Source organism: Pagrus major, chromosome 19 (genome assembly GCF_040436345.1).
Source record: "Pagrus major chromosome 19, Pma_NU_1.0".
NCBI classification, from domain to species: Eukaryota; Metazoa; Chordata; class Actinopteri; order Spariformes; family Sparidae; genus Pagrus; species Pagrus major.
In genome coordinates this window covers 28949509-28973439 of record NC_133233.1, presented here as the reverse complement: position 1 = coordinate 28973439, position 23931 = coordinate 28949509, and the positions used below count along the sequence as shown (strand labels likewise).

At 44.5% G+C, this 23931-nt stretch overlaps 1 protein-coding gene across 1 annotated transcript in view; it reads left to right on the top strand.

The window, feature by feature from the left end:
• Positions 1 to 3319: 3319 nt before the first annotated feature.
• Positions 3320 to 23931, top strand: part of LOC141014174 (activin receptor type-2B-like) — a 29311-nt gene continuing 8699 nt past the window's right edge. Inside the window, 2 exon segments of the mRNA XM_073487860.1 lie at positions 3320 to 3584; positions 23193 to 23400. Coding sequence (XP_073343961.1) covers positions 3533 to 3584; positions 23193 to 23400 — 260 coding nt within the window. The 5' untranslated portion in view covers positions 3320 to 3532.

Genomic DNA, 23931 nt, shown 5'->3' with positions numbered 1-23931 from the left:
TCTGTGTCTGAAGCTAACCAGAGGATAAACACAGTGATGTGATGAGAGAGAAATAGAAACTTCAACCTAAACAGGAAACAAACGTTGAGTTTGAGCTCATCTGTGGTTGAACAGAAACACACTGAGCTGATTTACAGTGAAGCAAACAGGTAAACGTCTGACTGTCCGTGCACAGTCCTGCCAAACATCGTCAGAACGAGCAGATTCTATTCATGCAAACCATTTCAAGATAAAGCACATCAGTGAGGTACAATCAAGCTAACAAACAAGCTAACAAACAAACAAACAAGCTAACAAACAAACAAACAAACAAGCTAACAAACAAACAAGCTAACAAACAAACAAACAAGCTAACAAACAAACAAGCTAACAAACAAACAAACAAACAAACAAGCTAACAAGCTAACAAACAAACAAGCTAATAAACTAACCGGTACAAAGTTTTACAATCTCACCAGTAAAGTGTCTGAGTGTTTCAGTCGAGCATCAAACTCCAACAAAAACTGTCTCTGATGCTCAAATGTCCTCTGGATCCATTCAGTCACACATTCAGCCCAGAACTCAGAATTCATCATTAAATGGAGACAAAATGAAAAAAACTGTGATCACGTTTCTTCATGTTTTTATCTGTAAAACAAACTCTGTGAGCAGACAGGAGCTTCTGTGCCCGCCCTCGAGCCCACAACAGCCAATGAGTGATGGTGTAGACCAGTGAGCCGCTCTCTCTTCTTCCTCCTCTCTCCTGAGCCAATCACACGCCAGCCTCCAGATGATTGATGCATCATGTAGCCAGTGAGAGTTCAGATCCAGTAATATATAGTTTATATCAGTTTTTAAAGCCCTAAACTTGATGTAGTTTTCTGTGCTGTGCTCTTTGAATAGTCTGTTTTTCCAGCTCAGCTCTTGTTTCTGACTCTTTTATCTGCACAAAGTGAGTGTGAATAAGGAAATAAAGAGCTATAATGAGTTTAATGCTGCTGTTACTCTCAGGCAGGCCACTCTGAGCTCAGGACAGGACAGATTTTTACCAGGCGCCTGAATATTTCCTCATGAAAACATGTGCTGAGATTGTTCTTACATGTGAACCTGGAGCATGTCAGACTGTATGATGTGGCAGTTACAGCTCATCTGCAGGACTTTTACTTTAAAATATAAATAATTCAGTGAGTTCAAACTCCTGTAGATTAATGCCAGAAGCACTTATCATCTTCTCAGCAGCTTCAGGAAGTTTAACCTGCGACAGGTCACATCTGAGTTTACTGGAACTTTTGGAATTAAAAGCAAAAGGAATATTTTGTGCCTGTAAACATCATCGATGAACTGATGGAAGTGGCTGATTAGTGAGGGAGGTGCACGTGAGGAGGTGGGCGGGGCCGGCAGGTAACGTCACCTGGTGGATGGAGGGAGAAGCGCAGGAAATACTGCCACAGGTTACAGTTTTAAATCCTTTTCTTGATATTTGTCGCAGCAGCACAGAGATGAAGACCTGTTGATTACCCATCATGCCTCTGTGGCTGTAATACCCATATAAATTCATTTACACAGTAGTTATGTTGCTGCAGGAGTCGAGGACGGGACTGCGTCCCTGTGGTCTGTTTGTGAATGAGACGATGTTTTAACATTTCAAAGTAATAAATTAATAAACTTATTATCCTTTTATGCTTTATTTTCCTTCAGTGTCATCGGTTCTTGTGCCTGTAAACGATCTCTCCCTCTGCTCCTGAACGCCTCGTCAGTAGTCCCGCCTTTAATTCAGTAACTCAGTGACATCACACTGCATCACCATGTCACACATTTGCATAATTTATGCCGTGCATCTTGTTTGGTATGAACAGTTGATCTAGCTGTCCTTGTGTTGCCTGAGGGGCTGACTCAGGTGTGTGTGAGCTGACCAATCAGAGCACACTGGGTATTCAGGAGGAGGGGCCTGAAAGAGACAGGAGCTAAAAGTTAGCCTGCTGTGTTGCAGGAGGAAGCTAACACACTCAATTTGTTTTGCAATTTTTGCAGAATGACAATCTGAACATGAGCCGAATATCAAGAGATCAAAGAGTCAATTAAACAAACATTTACATAAAAACAGATCAAATCAAATCAAACAAGAGTCCAGAACACGAAGACGAAGACGAAGACGAGTCCCACTGAGCGCTGATGTTTCAGTGCCTCTCTCTCTTTAGGAGCCATTTTGGACTCGGTTCAGCTCGGGTGCACCAAACACTGTCAAGTCCGCCAAAACAAAAGACAGAGCATCCGGTCAAGATTATCAAAATAAAAGTGAGTTGTGTTGCATTACTGAGCTGAGCCAACCAACTGAACCCGAGCAGAACAGGTCCAGTCATCATCTCCTCCTGATGATATAAAGTCAGGCTCAGCCATCATCTCCTCCTGATGATATAAAGTCAGGCTCAGCCATCATCTCCTCCTGATGATATAAAGTCAGACTCAGCCATCATCTCCTCCTGATGATATAAAGTCAGGCTCAGTCATCATCTCCTCCTGATGATATAAAGTCAGGCTCAGCCATCATCTCCTCCTGATGATATAAAGTCAGGCTCAGTCATCATCTCCTCCTGATGATATAAAGTCAGGCTCAGTCATCATCTCCTCCTGATGATATAAAGTCAGGTGAGAGCTCAGAGTTACTTTTGAACTTGTGGATTTATCTTCACTCCTGTTTATCAACCTGACTGCAGCAGTGATCCGGAGGTGACCTCCACCGTCGGGTGGTTCTGTTCTGTAATGTTGACTGCTGACTGGAGCTGGAGGGGAAATGGACTTTACTTCATGAACGTAACGTTACAGAGCGGAGACAGAGAACCAGAACCAGAACCAGAACCAGAGTCTCTGCTGAGTGCTGACTTCACTCACCTCGAGGACCCTGGAGGATTTCTCTGGTTTCACTTTTTATCTCAAACTGTGTGCTCCACCCTGTGGAGGATGTGAGCAGCTGGAGTTTTATTTTGAAACAGGAAGCAGGTGTTGCTGCAGCAGCTTGACGTCATCCTGCCTGTTTGTCCCCAGCAGCCCCGACCAGAGAGAGAGAGAGAGGGAGAGAGAGAGGACGGGGCGGTGGAGAGAGCTGCACTGATCACAGAGAGAGAGAGGGAGAGCCGGGCTGAGGAGGAGGTCTGCGGGCTCCTTTCACGCCTCTAACCGCCTTTTGTGAGTGTTTCAGCGGGCTGAGTGAGACTGACCCCGCCGCCGCCCCGCACGGCTCCGGATCCGCTGGGAACTTCTCCGTAGAGCCTTGTGGAGGAGCAGGAGGAGCAGGAGCAGGAGGAGGAGCAGGAGGAGGCTGGATTATTACACACTGCACACACACACACACACGCACACACACACACACACACACACACACACACACACACACACACACACACACACAAAAGCCCAGTGGACGGACGCACCGTCCCGGAGCCGGGCCTGGCTGCGGGTCCTGGTTTTACGCAGCGCTCCTGGAACTTGTGTTTTAAATGTTGGAGGAGGATCCGGACGACAGCAGGACCGAACCCGCCTCCGACCAGAGGGAATAATGTGGCTCTCCGGGCTGACCTGTGCACTTCTGCTGGGAACTTTGTGTGCAGGTGAGGAGAGAGAGAGAGAGAGAGAGAGAGAGAGAGAGAGAGAGAGAGAGAGGAGAGAGAGAGAGAGAGAGAGAGAGAGAGAGAGCCGCTGGCCTCATTCTGCTGCTGCTGCGGGTTTGTGGGTGAAAGGGCTGCGGGCTGCGGGCTGCGGGCTGCAACACTGACTGCAGCCCGCAAACACCAGAGCAGCGCGGCGAGGATCAGACACTCAGGAGGCTCCGGGCTTTTATTGTGGAGGGGTGTTGTTTCTGCACCAAAGTCCAGAGACATTCTGAGCGTTTTTAGGAACACGGAGGGTTGTGTAGTGTTTGTCCAGCAGCAGCACATGGCGACACACACACACACACACACACACACACACACACACTGCAGGAATATTAACGAGAGAGAGAGAGAGAGAGTGTGTGTGTGTGTGTGTGTGTGTGAGGTGGACTGAGGATTGTGTCCTCATTTTGCACCGAAAAAATCCGAGATGTGCGGCTGCAGGTGAGCGCGTGCACGTGATTAGACGATGTGAGGACACCTGTGATGATCCACCTCTGTGTGTGTGTGTGTGTGTGTGTGTGTGAGGAGTCACCTCAGTCCAGCATTTATATTCACTGTCAGTTCATTTCGGGGGGCTTGGCTGCAGCCGTGTGTGCGCGCGCGTACGCGTGTGTGTATGTGTGTATGTGTGTGTGTGTGTGTGTGTGTGGCTGCAGGCTCCATTGTCTGCTCAGGCATGCAGCCGGATCAATAATCGATCAGCAGAGCTCGAGCCCTTTTCTAAAACAAACACAATAAATCAAAGATAACCGGACACATCGATCTCTGCGTCTGGGTCTGTGCACGCGCTGCTCGGTACCGTCCACGCGCGTTTTTACTACGACACACGGCGGGCGGATGAATGAAGCAGCTCGAGGAGCTCGCGGTCATGTGGCCTCGTAGTAGCGGAGAGGAGGCGTGTGCGCGTGCGTGCTGGAAAAATACTACAGACACACACGCGCGCACACACACACACACACACACACGAGATGATAAAAGGCATAATGCTCCTGTCATGTTGGTGAAGGTGACGTCAGACAGATACACCTGTAATGTGCCAGTATGAACATGGACCTTCATCATCATCATCATCATCATCATCATCATCATCATCATCACACCTCCACTGATGACTCTGTGACGTCACTGTGAGGCATTTCAGGTGAAACGTCTTTAATATGTCTGATGTTTGTGTCTCTGAGCTCCAGAAGAGACATTTTGTTTAAGACAGTGTTGTCCTGTTGTTGTTGTTGTTGTTGTTGTTGTTGTCAGTCATCAGGCTTCCTTATGTTTCCTGTTGGTCTGAGCATCGACACAGATGATGTTGTTTCAGCATCAACATGGGATCATATGAAAATATAATGTCTCAGTTATTCAGTCCAACAGTCTGGTGAAAGTTTTACACCTGTGAACTCTGAGACACTGATGTCCTCTGTGGACCTGACGTCCTCTGTGGACCTGATGTCCTCTGTGGACCTGATGTCCTCTGTGGACCTGACGTCTTCTGTGGACCTGACCTGATGTCCTCTGTGGACCTGACGTCCTCTGTGGACCTGACCTGATGTCCTCTGTGGACCTGATGTCCTCTGTGGACCTGACGTCCTCTGTGGACCTGATGTCCTCTGTGGACCTGATGTCCTCTGTGGACCTGATGTCCATTGTGGACCTGATGTCCTCTGTGGACCTGACATCCTCTGTGGACCTGATGTCCTCTGTGGACCTGACGTCCTCTGTGGACCTGACCTGATGTCCATTGTGGACCTGATGTCCTCTGTGGACCTGATGTCCTCTGTGGACCTGACCTGATGTCCATTGTGGACCTGATGTCCTCTGTGGACCTGTTGTCCTCTGACATGTTAAAATAAGAGTGATGGACTAAATGTCCCTCACAGTCGTGTGCAGAAGGTTACACTCGCTTGTGAAGTTGCTCCGGCCTCCAGAAGTGAGCTTTGTCATTCTGACTGCGTTATCCTGATGTTGTTGTTGTTGTTGTGGTTGTTGTTGTTGTTGTTGTTGTGGTTGTGGTTGTTGATGTTGTTGTTGTTGTTGTTGTGGTGGTTGTTGTTGTTGTGGTGGTTGTTGTGGTTGTGGTTGTGGTTGTTGTTGTTGTGGTTGTGGTTGTTGTGGTTGTTGTTGTTGTGGTTGTGGTTGTTGTGGTTGTGGTTGTGGTTGTTGTTGTTGTGGTTGTGGTTGTTGTGGTTGTTGTTGTTGTGGTTGTGGTTGTTGTTGTTGTGGTTGTGGTTGTTGTGGTTGTTGTTGTTGTGGTTGTGGTTGTGGTTGTTGTGGTTGTGGTTGTGGTTGTTGTTGTTGTGGTTGTTGTTGTTGTGGTTGTGGTTGTTGTGGTTGTTGTTGTTGTGGTTGTGGTTGTTGTTGTTGTGGTTGTGGTTGTTGTGGTTGTTGTTGTTGTGGTTGTGGTTGTTGTGGTTGTGGTTGTGGTTGTGGTTGTTGTGGTTGTTGTTGTTGTGGTTGTGGTTGTTGTGGTTGTTGTGGTTGTGGTTGTTGTGGTTGTTGTTGTTGTGGTTGTTGTGGTTGTTGTGGTGGTGGTTGTTGTTGTTGTGGTTGTGGTGGTGGTGGTTGTTGTTGTTGTGGTTGTTGTTGTTGTGGTTGTGGTTGTTGTGGTTGTTGTGGTTGTGGTTGTTGTTGTTGTTGTTGTTGTTGTTGTGGTTGTTGTTGTTGTGGTGGTGGTGGTCATCAGTGACATCACAGTGACCTCAGGCTTCGTGATGCTTCCTGTCGGTCTCAGTATGACAGGTGATATTTCTGTGGTTCTGGCTGGTCATTCTACACCAGTTCACCCAGAATCCAGAACTTCTCCCGGTCCTGTTGAAGCTGGTAAATCCACAGGAAGTTGTCGGATCCTCCGGCTGAACTCTGAAGACTTTTGGCCCTCTGAGCTTAATTTCATCATTTTTGTGATTCTGTGTTTTCGTCTCATTTTTCACTGGATTGGGTTGAAACACCAGCGAGACACCTGGCAACCTCTGTGGCAAACCTGGCAACACGTTCTCACTTAAACACTGCTACAGTCCTCAAACTGGCAACAGGAAGTCAGTTTCACTACGAGAGAGGATCAAACGTTCATACCTGACCAAACGTGGTTCTGTGTAGTATTAGTGTAGTTCTGTGTAGTATTACTGTAGTTCTGTGTAGTATTAGTGTAGTTCTGTAGTATTACTGTAGTTCTGTAGTATTAGTGTAGTTCTGTGTAGTATTAGTGTAGTTCTGTGTAGTATTACTGTAGTTCTGTGTAGTATTAGTGTAGTTCTGTAGTATTAGTGTAGTTCTGTAGTATTAGTGTAGTTCTGTGTAGTATTAGTGTAGTTCTGTAGTATTAGTGTAGTTCTGTGTAGTATTACTGTAGTTCTGTGTAGTATTACTGTAGTTCTGTAGTATTAGTGTAGTTCTGTAGTATTAGTGTAGTTCTGTGTAGTATTACTGTAGTTCTGTGTAGTATTACTGTAGTTCTGTGTAGTATTAGTGTAGTTCTGTGTAGTATTACTGTAGTTCTGTGTAGTATTACTGTAGTTCTGTAGTATTAGTGTAGTTCTGTGTAGTATTAGTGTAGTTCTGTGTAGTATTACTGTAGTTCTGTAGTATTAGTGTAGTTCTGTATTATTAGTGTAGTTCTGTGTAGTATTACTGTAGTTCTGTAGTATTAGTGTAGTTCTGTGTAGTATTACTGTAGTTCTGTAGTATTAGTGTAGTTCTGTGTAGTATTCCTGTAGTTCTGTAGTATTAGTGTAGTTCTGTAGTATTAGTGTAGTTCTGTGTAGTATTCCTGTAGTTCTGTAGTATTAGTGTAGTTCTGTGTAGTATTCCTGTAGTTCTGTAGTATTAGTGTAGTTCTGTATAGTATTACTGTAGTTCTGTAGTATTAGTGTAGTTCTGTAGTATTACTGTAGTTCTGTAGTATTAATGTAGTTCTGTAGTATTAGTGTAGTTCTGTGTAGTATTAGTGTAGTTCTGTGTAGTATTACTGTAGTTCTGTAGTATTAGTGTAGTTCTGTAGTATTAGTGTAGTTCTGTGTAGTATTACTGTAGTTCTGTGTAGTATTAGTGTAGTTCTGTGTAGTATTAGTGTAGTTCTGTAGTATTACTGTAGTTCTGTAGTATTAATGTAGTTCTGTAGTATTAGTGTAGTTCTGTGTAGTATTAGTGTAGTTCTGTGTAGTATTAGTGTAGTTCTGTGTAGTATTACTGTAGTTCTGTAGTATTAGTGTAGTTCTGTAGTATTAGTGTAGTTCTGTGTAGTATTACTGTAGTTCTGTGTAGTATTAGTGTAGTTCTGTGTAGTATTAGTGTAGTTCTGTGTAGTATTACTGTAGTTCTGTAGTATTAGTGTAGTTCTGTAGTATTAGTGTAGTTCTGTGTAGTATTACTGTAGTTCTGTGTAGACTTAGTGTAGTTCTGTGTAGTATTAGTGTAGTTCTGTGTAGTATTAGTGTAGTTCTGTGTAGTATTACTGTAGTTCTGTGTAGTATTAGTGTAGTTCTGTAGTATTATAGTTCTGTAGTATTAGTGTAGTTCTGTGTAGTATTAGTGTAGTTCTGTAGTATTAGTGTAGTTCTGTGTAGTATTACTGTAGTTCTGTGTAGTATTACTGTAGTTCTGTAGTATTAGTGTAGTTCTGTAGTATTAGTGTAGTTCTGTGTAGTATTACTGTAGTTCTGTGTAGTATTACTGTAGTTCTGTGTAGTATTAGTGTAGTTCTGTGTAGTATTACTGTAGTTCTGTGTAGTATTACTGTAGTTCTGTAGTATTAGTGTAGTTCTGTGTAGTATTAGTGTAGTTCTGTGTAGTATTACTGTAGTTCTGTAGTATTAGTGTAGTTATGTATTATTAGTGTAGTTCTGTGTAGTATTACTGTAGTTCTGTAGTATTAGTGTAGTTCTGTGTAGTATTACTGTAGTTCTGTAGTATTAGTGTAGTTCTGTGTAGTATTCCTGTAGTTCTGTAGTATTAGTGTAGTTCTGTAGTATTAGTGTAGTTCTGTGTAGTATTCCTGTAGTTCTGTAGTATTAGTGTAGTTCTGTGTAGTATTCCTGTAGTTCTGTAGTATTAGTGTAGTTCTGTATAGTATTACTGTAGTTCTGTAGTATTAGTGTAGTTCTGTAGTATTAGTGTAGTTCTGTAGTATTAGTGTAGTTCTGTGTAGTATTAGTGTAGTTCTGTGTAGTATTACTGTAGTTCTGTAGTATTAGTGTAGTTCTGTAGTATTAGTGTAGTTCTGTGTAGTATTACTGTAGTTCTGTGTAGTATTAGTGTAGTTCTGTGTAGTATTAGTGTAGTTCTGTAGTATTACTGTAGTTCTGTAGTATTAATGTAGTTCTGTAGTATTAGTGTAGTTCTGTGTAGTATTAGTGTAGTTCTGTGTAGTATTAGTGTAGTTCTGTGTAGTATTACTGTAGTTCTGTAGTATTAGTGTAGTTCTGTAGTATTAGTGTAGTTCTGTGTAGTATTACTGTAGTTCTGTGTAGTATTAGTGTAGTTCTGTGTAGTATTAGTGTAGTTCTGTGTAGTATTACTGTAGTTCTGTAGTATTAGTGTAGTTCTGTAGTATTAGTGTAGTTCTGTGTAGTATTACTGTAGTTCTGTGTAGTCTTAGTGTAGTTCTGTGTAGTATTAGTGTAGTTCTGTGTAGTATTAGTGTAGTTCTGTGTAGTATTACTGTAGTTCTGTAGTATTAGTGTAGTTCTGTAGTATTAGTGTAGTTCTGTAGTATTAGTGTAGTTCTGTAGTATTAGTGTAGTTCTGTAGTATTACTGTAGTTCTGTGTAGTATTAGTGTAGTTCTGTAGTATTAGTGTAGTTCTGTAGTATTAGTGCAGTTCTGTAGTATTAGTGTAGTTCTGTAGTATTAGTGCAGTTCTGTGTAGTATTACTGTAGTTCTGTGTAGTATTACTGTAGTTCTGTGTAGTATTAGTGTAGTTCTGTAGTATTACTGTAGTTCTGTGTAGTAGACTGATCTCAGTAATTTAAAGGTGCGATATGTAAACATTTGCCACCTGTGATGAAGCGATGGACCGTTGAAAAACCCAAATATTCAGTTTAATGTGACGGAAAAGAAAAATGAGGTTTTTGAATTGATGAGTTTTTGCTGTTGTGGTATTTTATACATGATCACATGACACATTCAGTCTTTGATGTCTGTGGGGTTTAACGTACAGACGTACGGCGGTGAGCAGGAAGAGGAAACACATCAGGAGAACAGTCCTCCTCATCTTCACCTGCTGCCTACACTTCCCACAATGCAACATGACTAGATAGTTCAGTCAGAGACTCGGGTGTGTTATGCTAGTAGCATGCTACTAGCCGTAACGTAGCATGAAGGCTCAGATGTCATTTGAGTCACTATGGTCATTTTTTCACTTCATACTGCTGCGATATTTTTATGATTTCTGAGATCAGCTGACAGGATTTATCTTCTGGCCTCAGCAAACATTCAGCTGTCAGTGGATCAGAACGCTCAGATTATTTCATATCGTCCTGTTTAATATTTCTATAATATTTCTGCGTCGTGTCACAGCGAGTTCATCACGATGTTTGAAAGGTTATTATATTTCCATAAAAACATTCAGAGCCACAATACTGTGATGATATTTATTGACAGACAGATCACTACACACACACACACATGCAGGCTGCAGCTCTGCGTGTGTGTGTGTGTATGAACAGACACACACACACACACACACACACACACACACACACACACACACATACACACATATATATATATATATGTAGTTCAGTATGAGCCCTGAAGAGCTGCAGCAGCAGGTTTGTACAGTCAGAACAAAGAGACTGTTGATCGGCTGTTGTGGAGAAACGGTTTTCTTTTTCTGCTCACAGCTTTACCTCCCAATCAATACACACACACACACACACACACACACACACACACACCAAGGCACTGCAGCAATCTGGTGATAAATTGTACATGGAGACTGAATTGATACGGGATTTCTGATCAATACCTTTATTCTCCACTCGAAGACATTTAGAAGATGAAACTAAAATAATTCCTGTCAGTTTTTGTTGTTTTATCAAAAACAAGACAAACAGGATCTTTGACCGTCTCAGTCTCAGTCTCAGTCTCTGGCCTGGTAGCTGTTGTTTAGAAAAGATGTGTTTAGGCTTAAAATACCCGGTTCTGTCTCCACAAGCACGGCCGCAAAACGACCCGACGTCCTGTTAAAAATATTCAGTGGTTTCAGCTGACAAATGTTGAAAAACCGTCTCAGTCACTGGTCTCTGGCCTGGTAGCCATTTTTAGCCTGTTTCAGCATAAAAGGGTTCAGGTTCAGCACATGGCGGGCTCAGGAAAACACTGTGTTTTGGCTTAAAACACCCGGTTCTGTCTCCACAAGTGATCTGATGACGGATGATCGGAGAAATGCAGAATATCGGCCCGATAATCTGTCAGTCACTAGTCCGGGCCCTAAGTTGAAGAAGAAACTATCAGTTCATTTTGCTTATTTCAGTAATGATCCCTCACGGCCGAGGCGACTGGTTGTGTTTCTTCTTCTGTGGTTTTGTTTCCACCTCTGGTGTAACGCAGCCTTCGGTCTCTGTAGTTCAGTTTATTCACTGAAGACAAGTTGATGAACGCAGCTTCAGGTTCAGGTCCTTCAGGTGAACGAGCCGAACGTGTTCAGACCCACAGAACTTTATTTAAGTGATGCAGAAACCACAGTTTCCTCAGACAACACGCGTGTCCGTCTGTCTGAAGTGATGCAGCAGACCGATGAGACGGTACCAACATGGAGGAAACAAACAAACTGTATTTAAACAGCAGACGTTTGAGTTGCTCGTCTGAAGCATCCTTTGTGTTCCTGCTGCTGCCGGCTGTTTGATGTAAATCTAAAATTAGAGAAGATTTGGGAGCGTTTGTGTTGCGGAGGCCTGAATCTGCCCTCTCACCACCACGACTCCCTGCAGGCCTGAACACCAGCAGAGGGGGCGAGGGGGTGCACGATGGGGGATGGGTTGCCCGTAGCTACAGGCAAGATTTAAAGGACCAGTGCCTGTTTTTTTCTCCTCCCCTAAGATTGATGACATGAGGTCAAGAGGAGGAGGAGGAGGAGGGAGAGACGAGGGGAGGAGAGGGGGAGGTGCCGGGTCAACAGCAGACCCAGAGGGAGAAACAGGGATGTGAAACCAGGTTCGATGTGTTGTGGAGCCGAGGAGCGTTCAGAAACACAAACGTCAGCAGGAGATAAAACCAGGAGCTTCACATCAATTAAACAACTGCTGGTTAATGTAAAGTTAATATTTATGGCTCCTCTGAGGAGAACAGAGGCTGTTAGCCACGTTGGCGCCACGTTAGCGCTGGAGCTCCATCTGTCCGTCCAACACTTCTGTTCACACCGAAACATCTCAACAACTAGAGGAGAGATTGGGACGTGTGTTCCCCTTAAGACTGTGATTAATCTGCTGCTGCTCGAGTGCCATGTTAGCATGCTGATGTTAGCATGCTGATGTTAGCATTTTAGCATTGGTCCCAGCCTCTGAGCTGCTGGAGCGGCTTCATGTCTCTGGACCGACATGTTAACGAACAGAAAAACGTCCTGATTTTAAAACAACAGTCGGGTCGGTTCATCGCTCTTAAAGGAGCAGTATGTAGAAATCAGAACATTTCAAACAACTCAACACAACGTCACGACGTCAGAACTGTTGTTTCCTCACATCTGTTGATGATTTAAGTGAAGTTTTGTGTTTTCGACTAAAATTCTTACATATTGCAGCTTTTTAAAGGACTGTTTCACATTATAACACAGATTCAGGTTCTGTTGAAGACCCGGAGGACAGACATTTACATGAGACGGTTCTGGTTCTAATAGTGTCATCGACTACACGTTGGTTTCAGTGTTATTGATCCTCCTCCAGTGATCTCGCTCTGACACGTTTTGGCTCTGAACAGAGATGTGATGTGAACCTTTGAGCGTCCGTCAGACGTCTGCTGGTGTTTACAGTAACTGAGCTGCAGCGGAGGCGTTTCATTACGCTCATTGCTCTCTGTGATATACGACTGGAGCTCAGCTGACCTGCTTTCTCAGCGATCAATACTGTGGGTAGAGGAGGAGACCCTGTTTTTATTGTGCACACACACACACACACACACACACACACACACACACACACACTCACACACACCATGAGGCCTGCAGAGGTTTCTTTCTGCTCACATGTTGTAGAGTGACGCTGTGTGTTGGGGAGAACACACAGAATTGAACCCCTGACTTTAGTGCCTTGCTCCAGGAGCTGAGGAGTTTCTTTAAAACACATTTAAAGCTGATTTTTTCTTCAGTGTTGTTCAGGTCTGTCACAGGAGACGTGACTGTGGTGGAACCGGATCAGAATCTAAGTGAGAGCTGGAAAGTTGAGCTGCTTTCAGAACTCTGTGTTCACAGGAAATCTGTAGTTTGTCTCTCAAACACGGCTGGAGATGTCCCCATGTCTCATCACACATACCAGGTCCAAAGATACTTCGGCCATTTCAGAAGGATCTGGTCTGAAATAAGTCAAATGTTTTAAATCAGGAACATTTATGATCAGAGAACGAAGAAATGATGTGATGTGAGTGAGGAGTTCCTCAGGGAGCCGTGCTGGGTCCCCTGTGGTTTCAGGACCTGGTGGATGTTGTGGTGGATGTTCAGGTGGATGCAGAGGTGGATGTTCAGGTGGATGTTCAGGTGGATGTTCAGGTGGATGTTGTGGTGGATGTTCAGGTGGATGTTCAGGTGGATGTTCAGGTGGATGTTGTGGTGGATGTTCAGGTGGATGTTCAGGTGGATGTTCAGGTGGATGTTCAGGTGGATGTTGTGGTGGATGTTGTGGTGGATGTTCAGGTGGATGTTCAGGTGGATGTTCAGGTGGATGTTCAGGTGGATGTTGTGGTGGATGTTCAGGTGGATGTTCAGGTGGATGTTCAGGTGGATGTTGTGGTGGATGTTCAGGTGGATGTTCAGGTGGATGTTCAGGTGGATGTTGTGGTGGATGTTCAGGTGGATGTTGTGGTGGATGTTGTGGTGGATGTTCAGGTGGATGTTGTGTTGTGTGGTTGTGTGTTGAGACTGTTCACACTGCAGCTTTACGACCAGAGAGAGGGAGAGGGGTGACACCAGATGATCACTATTGATCACAGATTATTGGTGATTATTTAATCTGAACATTTTGTTATTTGATGTCAAAACACACACACACACACACACACACACACACACACACACACACACACACACACACACAGTTGGAGTGAGAAGCAGCGTCCAGACAGTCAAACAGACGCTTCATCAGCAGATTAATAATCTGATTACAACCAGATTAAGACGATTGTTGCAGTTCAAACATCTTCACTGGGTGGTACCTGCAGAGACACCGCGGTTCCTCTGAAATGGTTTAACAATGAGAGGTTTCATGCTTTATATTCTGGGCCAGCTGCTGAAGTTCTGGTTTAACTGGAGCGGCTCAGTTAAGGAAACTCCTCCCTGAAGCTAAATTAAAATATCTGCTCAGAGTTCAGAACCAGGTTCAGGACGTCTGCTGGGAAGCTATCAGGAAGTTTCAGCCCTGGTGTTAAACACACGATTCATTTATGTATTTATAATTAAAATTAAATTTTCTGAGTCTAAAAATATCAGAATGAGCCTCAGAAACAACTGTTGAAGCGTCAACACTGACTGACAGACTGAGAGCTGCCAATCAGACGGTGAGGCCTCATTTCATTAACACTGACAGAATAATCAGATCAATCAGTCAGATAGGCTCATAATCTGATCAATAATCATTGTCCCGGTTAGGATGTTGATGTTTTATCTCGAGGTAATCTTTAACTGAATACAGCAACAGAGCTCTGCTGCTGTCAGAGAACATGATGAAACAGTAGAACAGACAGAGTGGATCATCTCACCAGTTTAACATCTGTGTGTCCTCAAGCAGCTGATTTAATTTGAAATATTTAAGTTTTTGGGCAGAAATTTGGGTTTTCACCCAAATTTTGGCCAAATGTGACATTAACCTGCATCTGATGTGATGTCACTTCCTGCTCTGTATGAGACAAACCCGTCCATCACCGGGACAAACAGACTCCATGTTTCTGCTCAAAGACAGAAAGAAGTTCATGTAGAACATTTGCTGAATTTACAAGAAGGAACAAATAAGTCAGAATCAGTCAGAGACAGAGTTTCACACAGTTTATAAAGTGTCTCCAACTCAACAACTCACTAAACTGACACATTTGTTAAGGGAGTCTGGGACAAAGAAGTCGCCTATACTGGTTACTGTTTAGTGTATCTGTAAAATGTGACATGTTTAGATCAATAAAATGTTTCTTCTTTCATAAATTGAGTGTAAATGGTGAAATCAGTGTAAACAGTGTGTTCAAACAGCTGCTAAATGTTGGCAGGTCAGACTTTAGCACTTTAGACACAGAAGCAGACAGGCTGGTGCAGCCATGCTGCCACAAACTGACACTTTTTACAAGGAAACACACAACTTACTGTTTTCATTTAATGCTGAATTTACAAGAAGGAGACAATGATTCAGAATCTGTCAGAGACAGAGTTTCACTACGTTATAAAGTTTGTTTTAACTCAACAACTCTTAAAATCACCACATTTGTTAAGGGAGTCTGGTGATGTGGTGGTCACTGGTTCAGGTAAATGAAACACGTTGAATAAGTCAGTGTTCAGTCGGTCATGTGGGACAACAAGCTGCTGCTTCACCTGATAAGCTGTGTGTGTGTGTGTGTGTTAGTGTGTGTGTGTGTGTGTTAGTGTGTGTGTGAGTGTGTGTGTGTGTGCGTGTGTACCTGGACAGATAAAGTGTTATCTTGCCATTTGGGCCCACAGCACACAGTGCAACAATAGAGTACAGGACACTTTATCAAAACACACAGACACACACTGCAGGGACGTGTCCAGCGCCTTTCCAAACGGTCCAATCAGACGGCAGCGCTCTCCGTGCTCATGGTATAGAATAACAGCAGTAAGTGGCTGAGTGTTGGTCTGCATTGTGTTGCTGGCTGTAAAGTGTGGTGCCTCGCTGTGACAGATGGGGGGGGGGGTGGGGGGCGAGGGGGGGTCCCCAGCTCTCTTTCATTGACAAACTGACGGCTCTCAGGGGCCCAGACATCCCCCCTCCCCCCCTCTCTCCCCCCTCTCCCCCACTCGTTTGTTTCCTCTCTCGCCCTCGAGGACCAGAGGAATGACTCTCTCTCTGCCATTTGTCCAGGATGGGGGGCCCAGTGTGTGTGTGTGTGTGTGTGTGTGTGTGTGTGTGTCCTGTCTGCTCTCAGAGACGACGGGGGCAGATGTTGTCTGGACAACAACAACAACAAAACACACACACACACACACACACAGGTGGTGACGCTGTGCTGTGTTCTGGTTGCGTCACACTGAACTTCTCCAGTTATCAGCTGTTTAAACGTGAGCGGTCACGTGCACACTTGGCCTCGTGCACGCTCACATGTGTCTGGTGTTTTATCTGCAGCAGCTCGTCCTCCAGGAGACGCTCGGGCTGATCCAGGGAGCTTTTAGCGGCTTTGGGTCACTGGTGTGTTTGGAGGGTCCCAGGACAGCACCGCGGGTCTCATGGTGCTGAAGGGGTGTCGTTGTGACTTTTAGGGGGTCGCTGGGTTTTTGAATCCACAGGGGGTTGTTGATGGTCCCGACATTGGTCGACGGTTGGCCGATGCTGAGAACAACTTGGTGACAAATTAATTGGGACATGGAGCCATAAAACTCCTTAAAGGAGCCTTGGAACCACCCAGAACCCCTGCAGAGCCCTCCTAACAGCCCCAGACCCTCTTTGAAGACACCGTGGCCACCTCAAAGACCAATCAACCCAATTCAGGCACTCTCAGAACCCCTTAAATCCCCTTACACCACCTGTAAGGCCCAGACACACCAAACCCACATTAAACAGAACCAGCAGTGACGAAGGCCGACTGCTGGCCAAGGTTCCTCAGGAGGAAAGTGCTGGTGGGTCTCCTGCTGCTTCCTAAACGGGTCTTTGGAAGCAGAAACAGAAGAGGTGTGTGTTTGGTTCTTGTTGGAACAGACAGATGAAGACAGAACTCACTTCATAGACGTCCAGACGTTCCTTTGTCGTGTTCTACGTGTCTGGAGCAGAACGTGACGGACTGACGGAGCTGCAGCTGTTTGCAGGTTTACAGACCTGCAGATGTCGGCCATCATTCAGATTCCTCTACAGTGAGTGTGTTGACTGTTCCCATGGGAACAAGATAACAGATGGCTGCCGGTTTAACGAGTAATCTGCAGAAAGCATATGAACAGAAATATACACAGACACTCGGATCGAAAGAGGCTCAGGACGAGACGATGGAAGAGTTTAAAGATCTGTTTCACTGTGTTTCAGTGTCACTGTGTTTCAGTCTCACTGTGTTTCAGTCTCACTGTGTTTCAGTCTCAGTGTGTTTCAGTCTCAGTGTGTTTCAGTGTCACTGTGTTTCAGTCTCACTGTGTTTCAGTCTCACTGTGTTTCAGTCTCAGTGTTACTGTCAGATGGATTTCCATTAAAGAGGAAGAAGCTGACTGACTTTGTGATCCTCCATCAGGTCAGCGTTGGTCCTGATGGATCCTCCATCAGGTCAGCGTTGGTCCTGATGGATCCTCCATCAGGTCAGCGTTGGTCCTGATTGATCACTTAACAACTCTCAAAATCATGTGATTTGTTAATGGAGTCTGGTGATATTGTGGCTTCTGGTTCAGTTCTGCTGTGTTCCAGCTGGTTCTGCCAATTCAAACCAATTTATGTTCTATATTTCTGATTCAACATAAAAGGTTGATCTTTTACTACTGATCCAAACCGATGGAACTGATCCGAGAACAGATGCGTTAACGATCTGAAGTGTCGATGTGACTCTGAGCTTTTCTTCATTTTCTTGCCTCTGACTCATTTTCAGTGTCAGTGTGTTGAAGTGAACCTTGAATGTGTTTCTGTCTGATCCGGTCCAAGTGATGCTGAAATGAAGTGATGAAGGCCGGACGAGCAGAAATTCTCTTTGTTGTTCTCTGTGCAGCGACGAGGCCCGCTGTCTCCGAGGTCGAGTCTTTGTCTGCAGGCCGACTGCTTTGTGATTGATGGCACTTACAGCTGGTGTGTGTGTGTGTGTGCGTGTGTGTGTGCGTGTGTGTGTGTGTGTGTGTGCGTGTGTGTGTGTGTGTGCGTGTGTGTGTGTGTGTGATGGAGTTCTGGTTAATGACGAGCTCTCTCAGTCTTTCTTTTCTCGTCCTCTTATCGTTTTCTCAGAGAAACGCTTCAGCAGCGTCGAGGCTGAGTGGTGAGTGGCTATAAATAGAGGCAGTGTGTGTGTGTGTGACTGTCAGTGTGTATCTGTGTATGTGTGTGTCTGTGTGTGTGTGTGAGAGAGAGTTTGGGGAGGGGGAAGCCGTTCTGGGATCCAGCTGGATGAGGTCCAGGACTTGGCTGAGAGGAGAGAGTCTGTGCACGTTTGTTTCAGACTTTATTGAACTTTATTGAATTCACCCTGTCGACCAATAGAGAGCCAGAATCATGACGTCACTTCCTGTTTGGTTCCCTTGTTGTCCCCGTCGGTCAGATTCTTCCTGACGTATATTTTCTTTATCAGAAAACATCTGAAGCTTCATGACTTTAACATCTACTGTCATTTTATTTTGTTAATGTACTCTGTACATAGCTACTTCCTGTCCGTCCTGAACAGTGTTCCCTCCTCTGTTGCTCTGATCTCGCTTCTATATTTTGAGGACAACAGAGCATAAACACTAATATATTTACTTATTGTGATGTCATTTCTCTCAGCATCTTCAAATCTCCACAAAATCTGAACAACCTGAACTAAAAGTGAATAAACTATAATAACGTCATGACATGTCAGGATGGAAACATATTAAACTATGATGATATTTTAGTTTTTGAGATACAAAACCTCCTGCTGATCTCTCTTCATCACCACGGCAACAAAGACAATAAAAGTATAAATAAGAACTACAAAATACACTTTAACAAAAACTACAGACTGAAACAGCAACGCTCACATAAAAACATCCAGCCAGCTCACAAACTGTGTGAAGAGTTCCCATGGCTTTGCATCTCATATGTTGCCCTGTGATCTCACTAACATATGCACACACACACACACGCACACACACACACGCACACAGACACACACGCACACAGACACACACTTGGCCTGGCAGATGCCTTTATATGTGTGTGTGTGACCTCTGACCTTTGTGTCTGGAGCGAACAAAGACTCTTAATAATTCGTCTGCAGTCATTTTGCATCATAAAGTCTCTCTCTCACACACACACACACACACACACACACACACACACTCTGAGCGATCTGCATTTCACACACGTCTGTATCCGTATCATCAGGAAACACAGGAGGTCAGAGGTCGCACACACACACACACACACACGCAGGGCGGCCATGTTAATGTGTGATGTGATGATGTGACGTCGCTGCAGCTGTCTCAGCTCACGACCAATCAGACGAGAGTGTGACGTGTCAAAGGTCATGAGAACGCTGCGGAGCTGCAGATGGAGAGAAATTAATAAAGGATGATTCCACCTAATACTTCTTTAAAGGAACAGTTCACACAAAAACAGTCACAGCTGAAGCAGCTGGAGATGATTTAAACATCAGATGTCTCCATGCAGCTCGTCTGCTGTGATCACAGTCTGCAGGAGAGATGTTCACAATTTATTTAATCTATTTTCACTAAAACTGGACTTTGACGTTAAAGTTTCATTATCCTGATGATGGTGAATATCTTCACATGAAGCCGTGTCGCTCGCTGACGTACAGTTTCTGTTTCCAACAGCTGAAGGTCGTCACGCGTGTGTCGATGCTACAGATTCAAACTAAAGAACGACAGGGTGATGACGTCACCACTTTTATGGATCCTTTATTTGTGCAGGAGGAGCTTCTGATGAATGATTGATTGTATTTCACCTCTGTGATACAATAAAAATGTTTCCTAATCAGAGATGGAGAGTCTGTCGTCCTAAAACTCAGACATCAGTTAGCATGTTAGCATGTTAGCACTTCCTGTTCCCTCGCCTCAAAGTCTGTGAGTGTGTTGAATGTGTTTCCAGTTAAATGTGTGAAAGAAGGTGTGTGGTCACCACAGGCTGAACATATTTACATGTTTTGTTCATCATTAAATGTCCACAGTTTAATTATAAAGCTCTTCATGTGTTAAAAACGGTTAGCGGTTGCTAACAAGTGTCTGAATGAGGCCACAGAGGTCGTCGGGGACATTAAACGTCCTCACAGCGAACACGGAGACTCATCTGCTCACTAGTCCGTCTTTACAGGCCACTTTAGTTACACACTGTTCTGACTCTGACTTTACAACTCGTACATTGATCAGTTTATAGAAAACCTGGATAGTAATTGTGCAGTAAGACGCTCAGTGGTGGAGACGTTTCAGTCATGTGACCGTGATGTCGTCTGTTTGTAGCCTAGCATTAGCTTTTTACTGCTACACATTTAATTTACACTTCAAACATCAGAGTGGAGTTCATCTGTGGAGATTATCTGGATGATCAGAACCTGGACGGATCAGAAACTTCAGATTATTTTCTGTAATAATCAAAAATCAAGTTCAATAATCCCACAGAGGAACCAGGCGATGCTAACTCCAGTTAGCAACAGAAACACGTCCTGCTGCCGCTCTGTGTTCCAGGATGTTTCAGGGCTGATGAGTCGACTCAGCTGTCAGAGTCCATCACTGAGATCAAAATCAGGATCAGTGACAGTTTTTATTTTCTCACCAGCTCGTCTGCTTTTCTACATCTGCTGTATAATCACACACACACACATCAGACTCATTAGCATACATATATATATTGTGTGTGTGTGTGTGTGTGTGTGTGTGACACACGGGGTCAAACGATCTCACACACTGACAATGGAGCTGGTTTGCAGCTGTGTGTGTGTGAGAGAGAGAGCAGACATGTTATTGTGTCTCTTGTGCCCTCGCAGGCCACCGTAGGGCTGTCGCCATGGAAACGCTCACCGCCATATGGACACGTCTGATGGTCGTGGAGTGAAGCGCTTCACTTTGTTAGAAGTTCTGCTGAAGGGGCGGGCCGTCCTCACCGTCTGGGCCCTTAGCTTAGCATGTTAGCATGATGTGTGTGAGTTAATGTTTAAATATCTGCAATATCCCTTTAATACTCCAGAGAGAGGCTGACAGATGTTCTGTGCGTGTGTGTGTGCGTGCGTGTGTGTGCGTGTGTGTGTGTGCGTGTGTGTGTGTCTGTGTGTGTGTGTGTGTCTGTGTGTGTGCGTGTGTGTGTGTGTGTGTGTGTGTGTGTGTGTGTCTGTGTGTGTGTGTGTGTGTGTGTGTTCTGCTCCTGAACTTTGTAACTTGCTGCTCAACTTTTTAATTGAAAAAGAACTTGGACGAAATGTCAAGTGACACACACGCACACACACACACACACTCGCACACACACACACACACACACACACACACACACACTGACAGCTGCCTGGCCCATTAGCTCACAGATCTCCATGGCGACCAAAGTCGACCTCCAGAATACTGATGAGGTTCAGACCCGCTGCACTGTGACGTGCACGTCATCATATACAGTACAGAGGGACATCAAATGTAACTAAGTACATTTACTCAAGTACTGTACTTAACTACAGTTTTGAGGTACATGCACTCACTGTACAGTACTACAGTACAGTACTTGAGTATTTCCATTTTCTGCTCCTCTGTCCCTCCACTCCACATTCAGGAGGCAAATATTGACCCACATTTTATTGATTACTTTAGTTACTAGTTACTTTACAGATTACATGCAGCATCAGAGCCAAAGTTGCACATTTTGTATTAACTAGTATTAGTAAGTATTTTCTTGATTTCATGTAGAATTTATTTGTACTTTGGATACGTAAGTACATTAAATATCAGCTACTAATTCTGAGGTACTTGTACTTGTACTTGAGTATTTTCATTTCATGATACTTTATACTTCTACTTCACTGCATTTGTTGGGAAAATATTGTACTTTTTACTGCACTCATGTATCTGACAGCTGTAGAGTTTAGTCACTTTACAGATTACACAACGACAAGTGACACATTGTAATAGAGTAATAAAGTATATTAAGTAATTAAAGTACTGCAGCCTACAGTAGTAGATTTTGCTTCAGTACTTTTACTCAAGTAACAATTTAATGTGGGGCTTTTACTTGTACTTGAGTATTTTCCATTGTGGTGTTACCAGTGATGGAAGTAGATGTACTCAAGTACTGTACCGTACAGTTCTGAGGTACTCATACTTTACTTGAGTAACTACATTAAACATCAGACACTTCACAGCAGGATTTAACTTCCTGTTCAATCTGTTTCAATTCAACCTTTATTTAAACGCTGTGAGAGACAAACTGAAGAGTTTCTGAGTGTGACACCAACAGGAAGTAGTATTACTGCAGCTGTTACTGTACTGCTGTCAGCCCACAGCTGTGTGTGTGTGTGTGTGTGTGTGTGTGTGTGTGTGTGGTTGCCTGGCAACGATAAATGCACAGATTGGCTGTAACATCTGTCGCAGTGAGCGCTGCCAAACGCTCGCTGTCCGCTCGTCTCTGCTCGTCTCTTCAGTCCAACTTTTATCTGCACCAAGTTTTTAATGATGTTCGTCCTCCTGTCCGTCATTCACCTGCTCACCCAGCTCAGTAACTAAGTACATTTACTCAAGTGAAGTACTCGAGTACATATCTGAGATACTTTCTACAGTCTACAGTCCAAAACCCCCAAAGACTCTTGATTTCAGTGTTAGCTTCTCCGACAGGCTAACAGCGGTGCTAGCTTGTCAGTTTTGTGTGCGTGTGTGCGTGTGTGCGTGTGTGTGTGCGTGTGTGCGTGTGTGTGTGTGTGTGTGTGTGTGTGTGTTGGGGCCTCAGTTTTTCTTCTTTGGTGATGACCTCATTCTCGTATGACCTCAGAGGTCAAAGGTCACATCTGGTGCCCATAACTTCCTGAATCTGAAGCTCTTTGATGACGGACGATGTGTAGCTGCTGTGTGTGTGTGTGTGTGTGTGTGTGTGTGTGTGTGTGTGTGTGCGTGTGCGTGTGCGTGTGACCTCCACCTCCTTAAAGAGGAGACAAAATGGAGGAGGCAGAGAGGAGAGAGATAAAAGGGAAGGAGGAGAAAGAAGAAACGGTCCATCACATGTTCTGTATGTGGATCTCTGAACCAAACCCCAGTCAGATTTTCCTCCGTTTAAGAGATGTCAGACTGAGTCACTGATTGAACTCGTTTTCTCTTCACTCTTCATGCAGACGTCGGCTGAAAGCTTCCTTTCAGAGCGCGGCTCACCTGTTGCAGGCGGGCTCATTATGCCGCCTCTCTTCTTCTCTGCTTTAATAAGATCAGAAAGCACTAATGGTGCTTCTGATGGTGCTGAATTACGGCGGTGCTCAGGTCGGGGTCTGAGGCGTCGACGCCCACGACAGCTTTTAACTGTGGATCTGTCAGCTGAGTGTTTGTGAATGCGTCTGTGTGAAGAGGCTTATTAAAGCCTCCCTCTCTTCTCTGTGTGCTGCAGGACTGAGCCATGGGGAGGCCGACACCACCGAGTGTCTGTACTACAATGTCAACTACGAGATCGAGAAGACCAATCAGAGCGGAGTGGAGCGCTGCGAGGGCGAGAAGGACAAACGCTCGCACTGCTACGCCTCCTGGAGGAACAGCTCGGGCTCCATCGAGCTGGTGAAGAAAGGCTGCTGGCTGGACGACTTCAACTGCTACGACCGGTACTGACACACACACTTACACAGACCTGACTGAACCCGAGTTCAAGACCCGAACCCGACTGAGACCAAGGCCGCACTTTCACTATTTCTACTTCTCAGCAGTCCTCCATAACAAAGACAGAAAGAAGTTCATGTAGAACATTTGCTGAATTTATAAGAAGGAACACATAAGTCAGAATCAGTCAGAGACAGAGTTTCACACAGTTTATAAAGTGTCTCCAACTCAACAACTCACTAAACTGACACATTTGTTAAGGGAGCCTGGTGATGCTGTGTTACTGGTTCAGTGGTTGGATGAGTTGAAACAGACGGTGTTTGACATCAGCAGGTTCAGAGAGACTTCTTCTTCTTCTTCTTCTTCTTCTTCTTCTTCTTCTTCTTCTTCTTCTTCTTCTTCTTCTTCTTCTCTTGTAGCTCTGTTTTTGGTCTCCTCCAGCTCCTGGGGGAAATGCCTGTCCACCGTGTCACCATGACAACAGGTATGACAGGTGATGCTGTTTGCAGTCACAGGCACACATTTCCCATCATCCT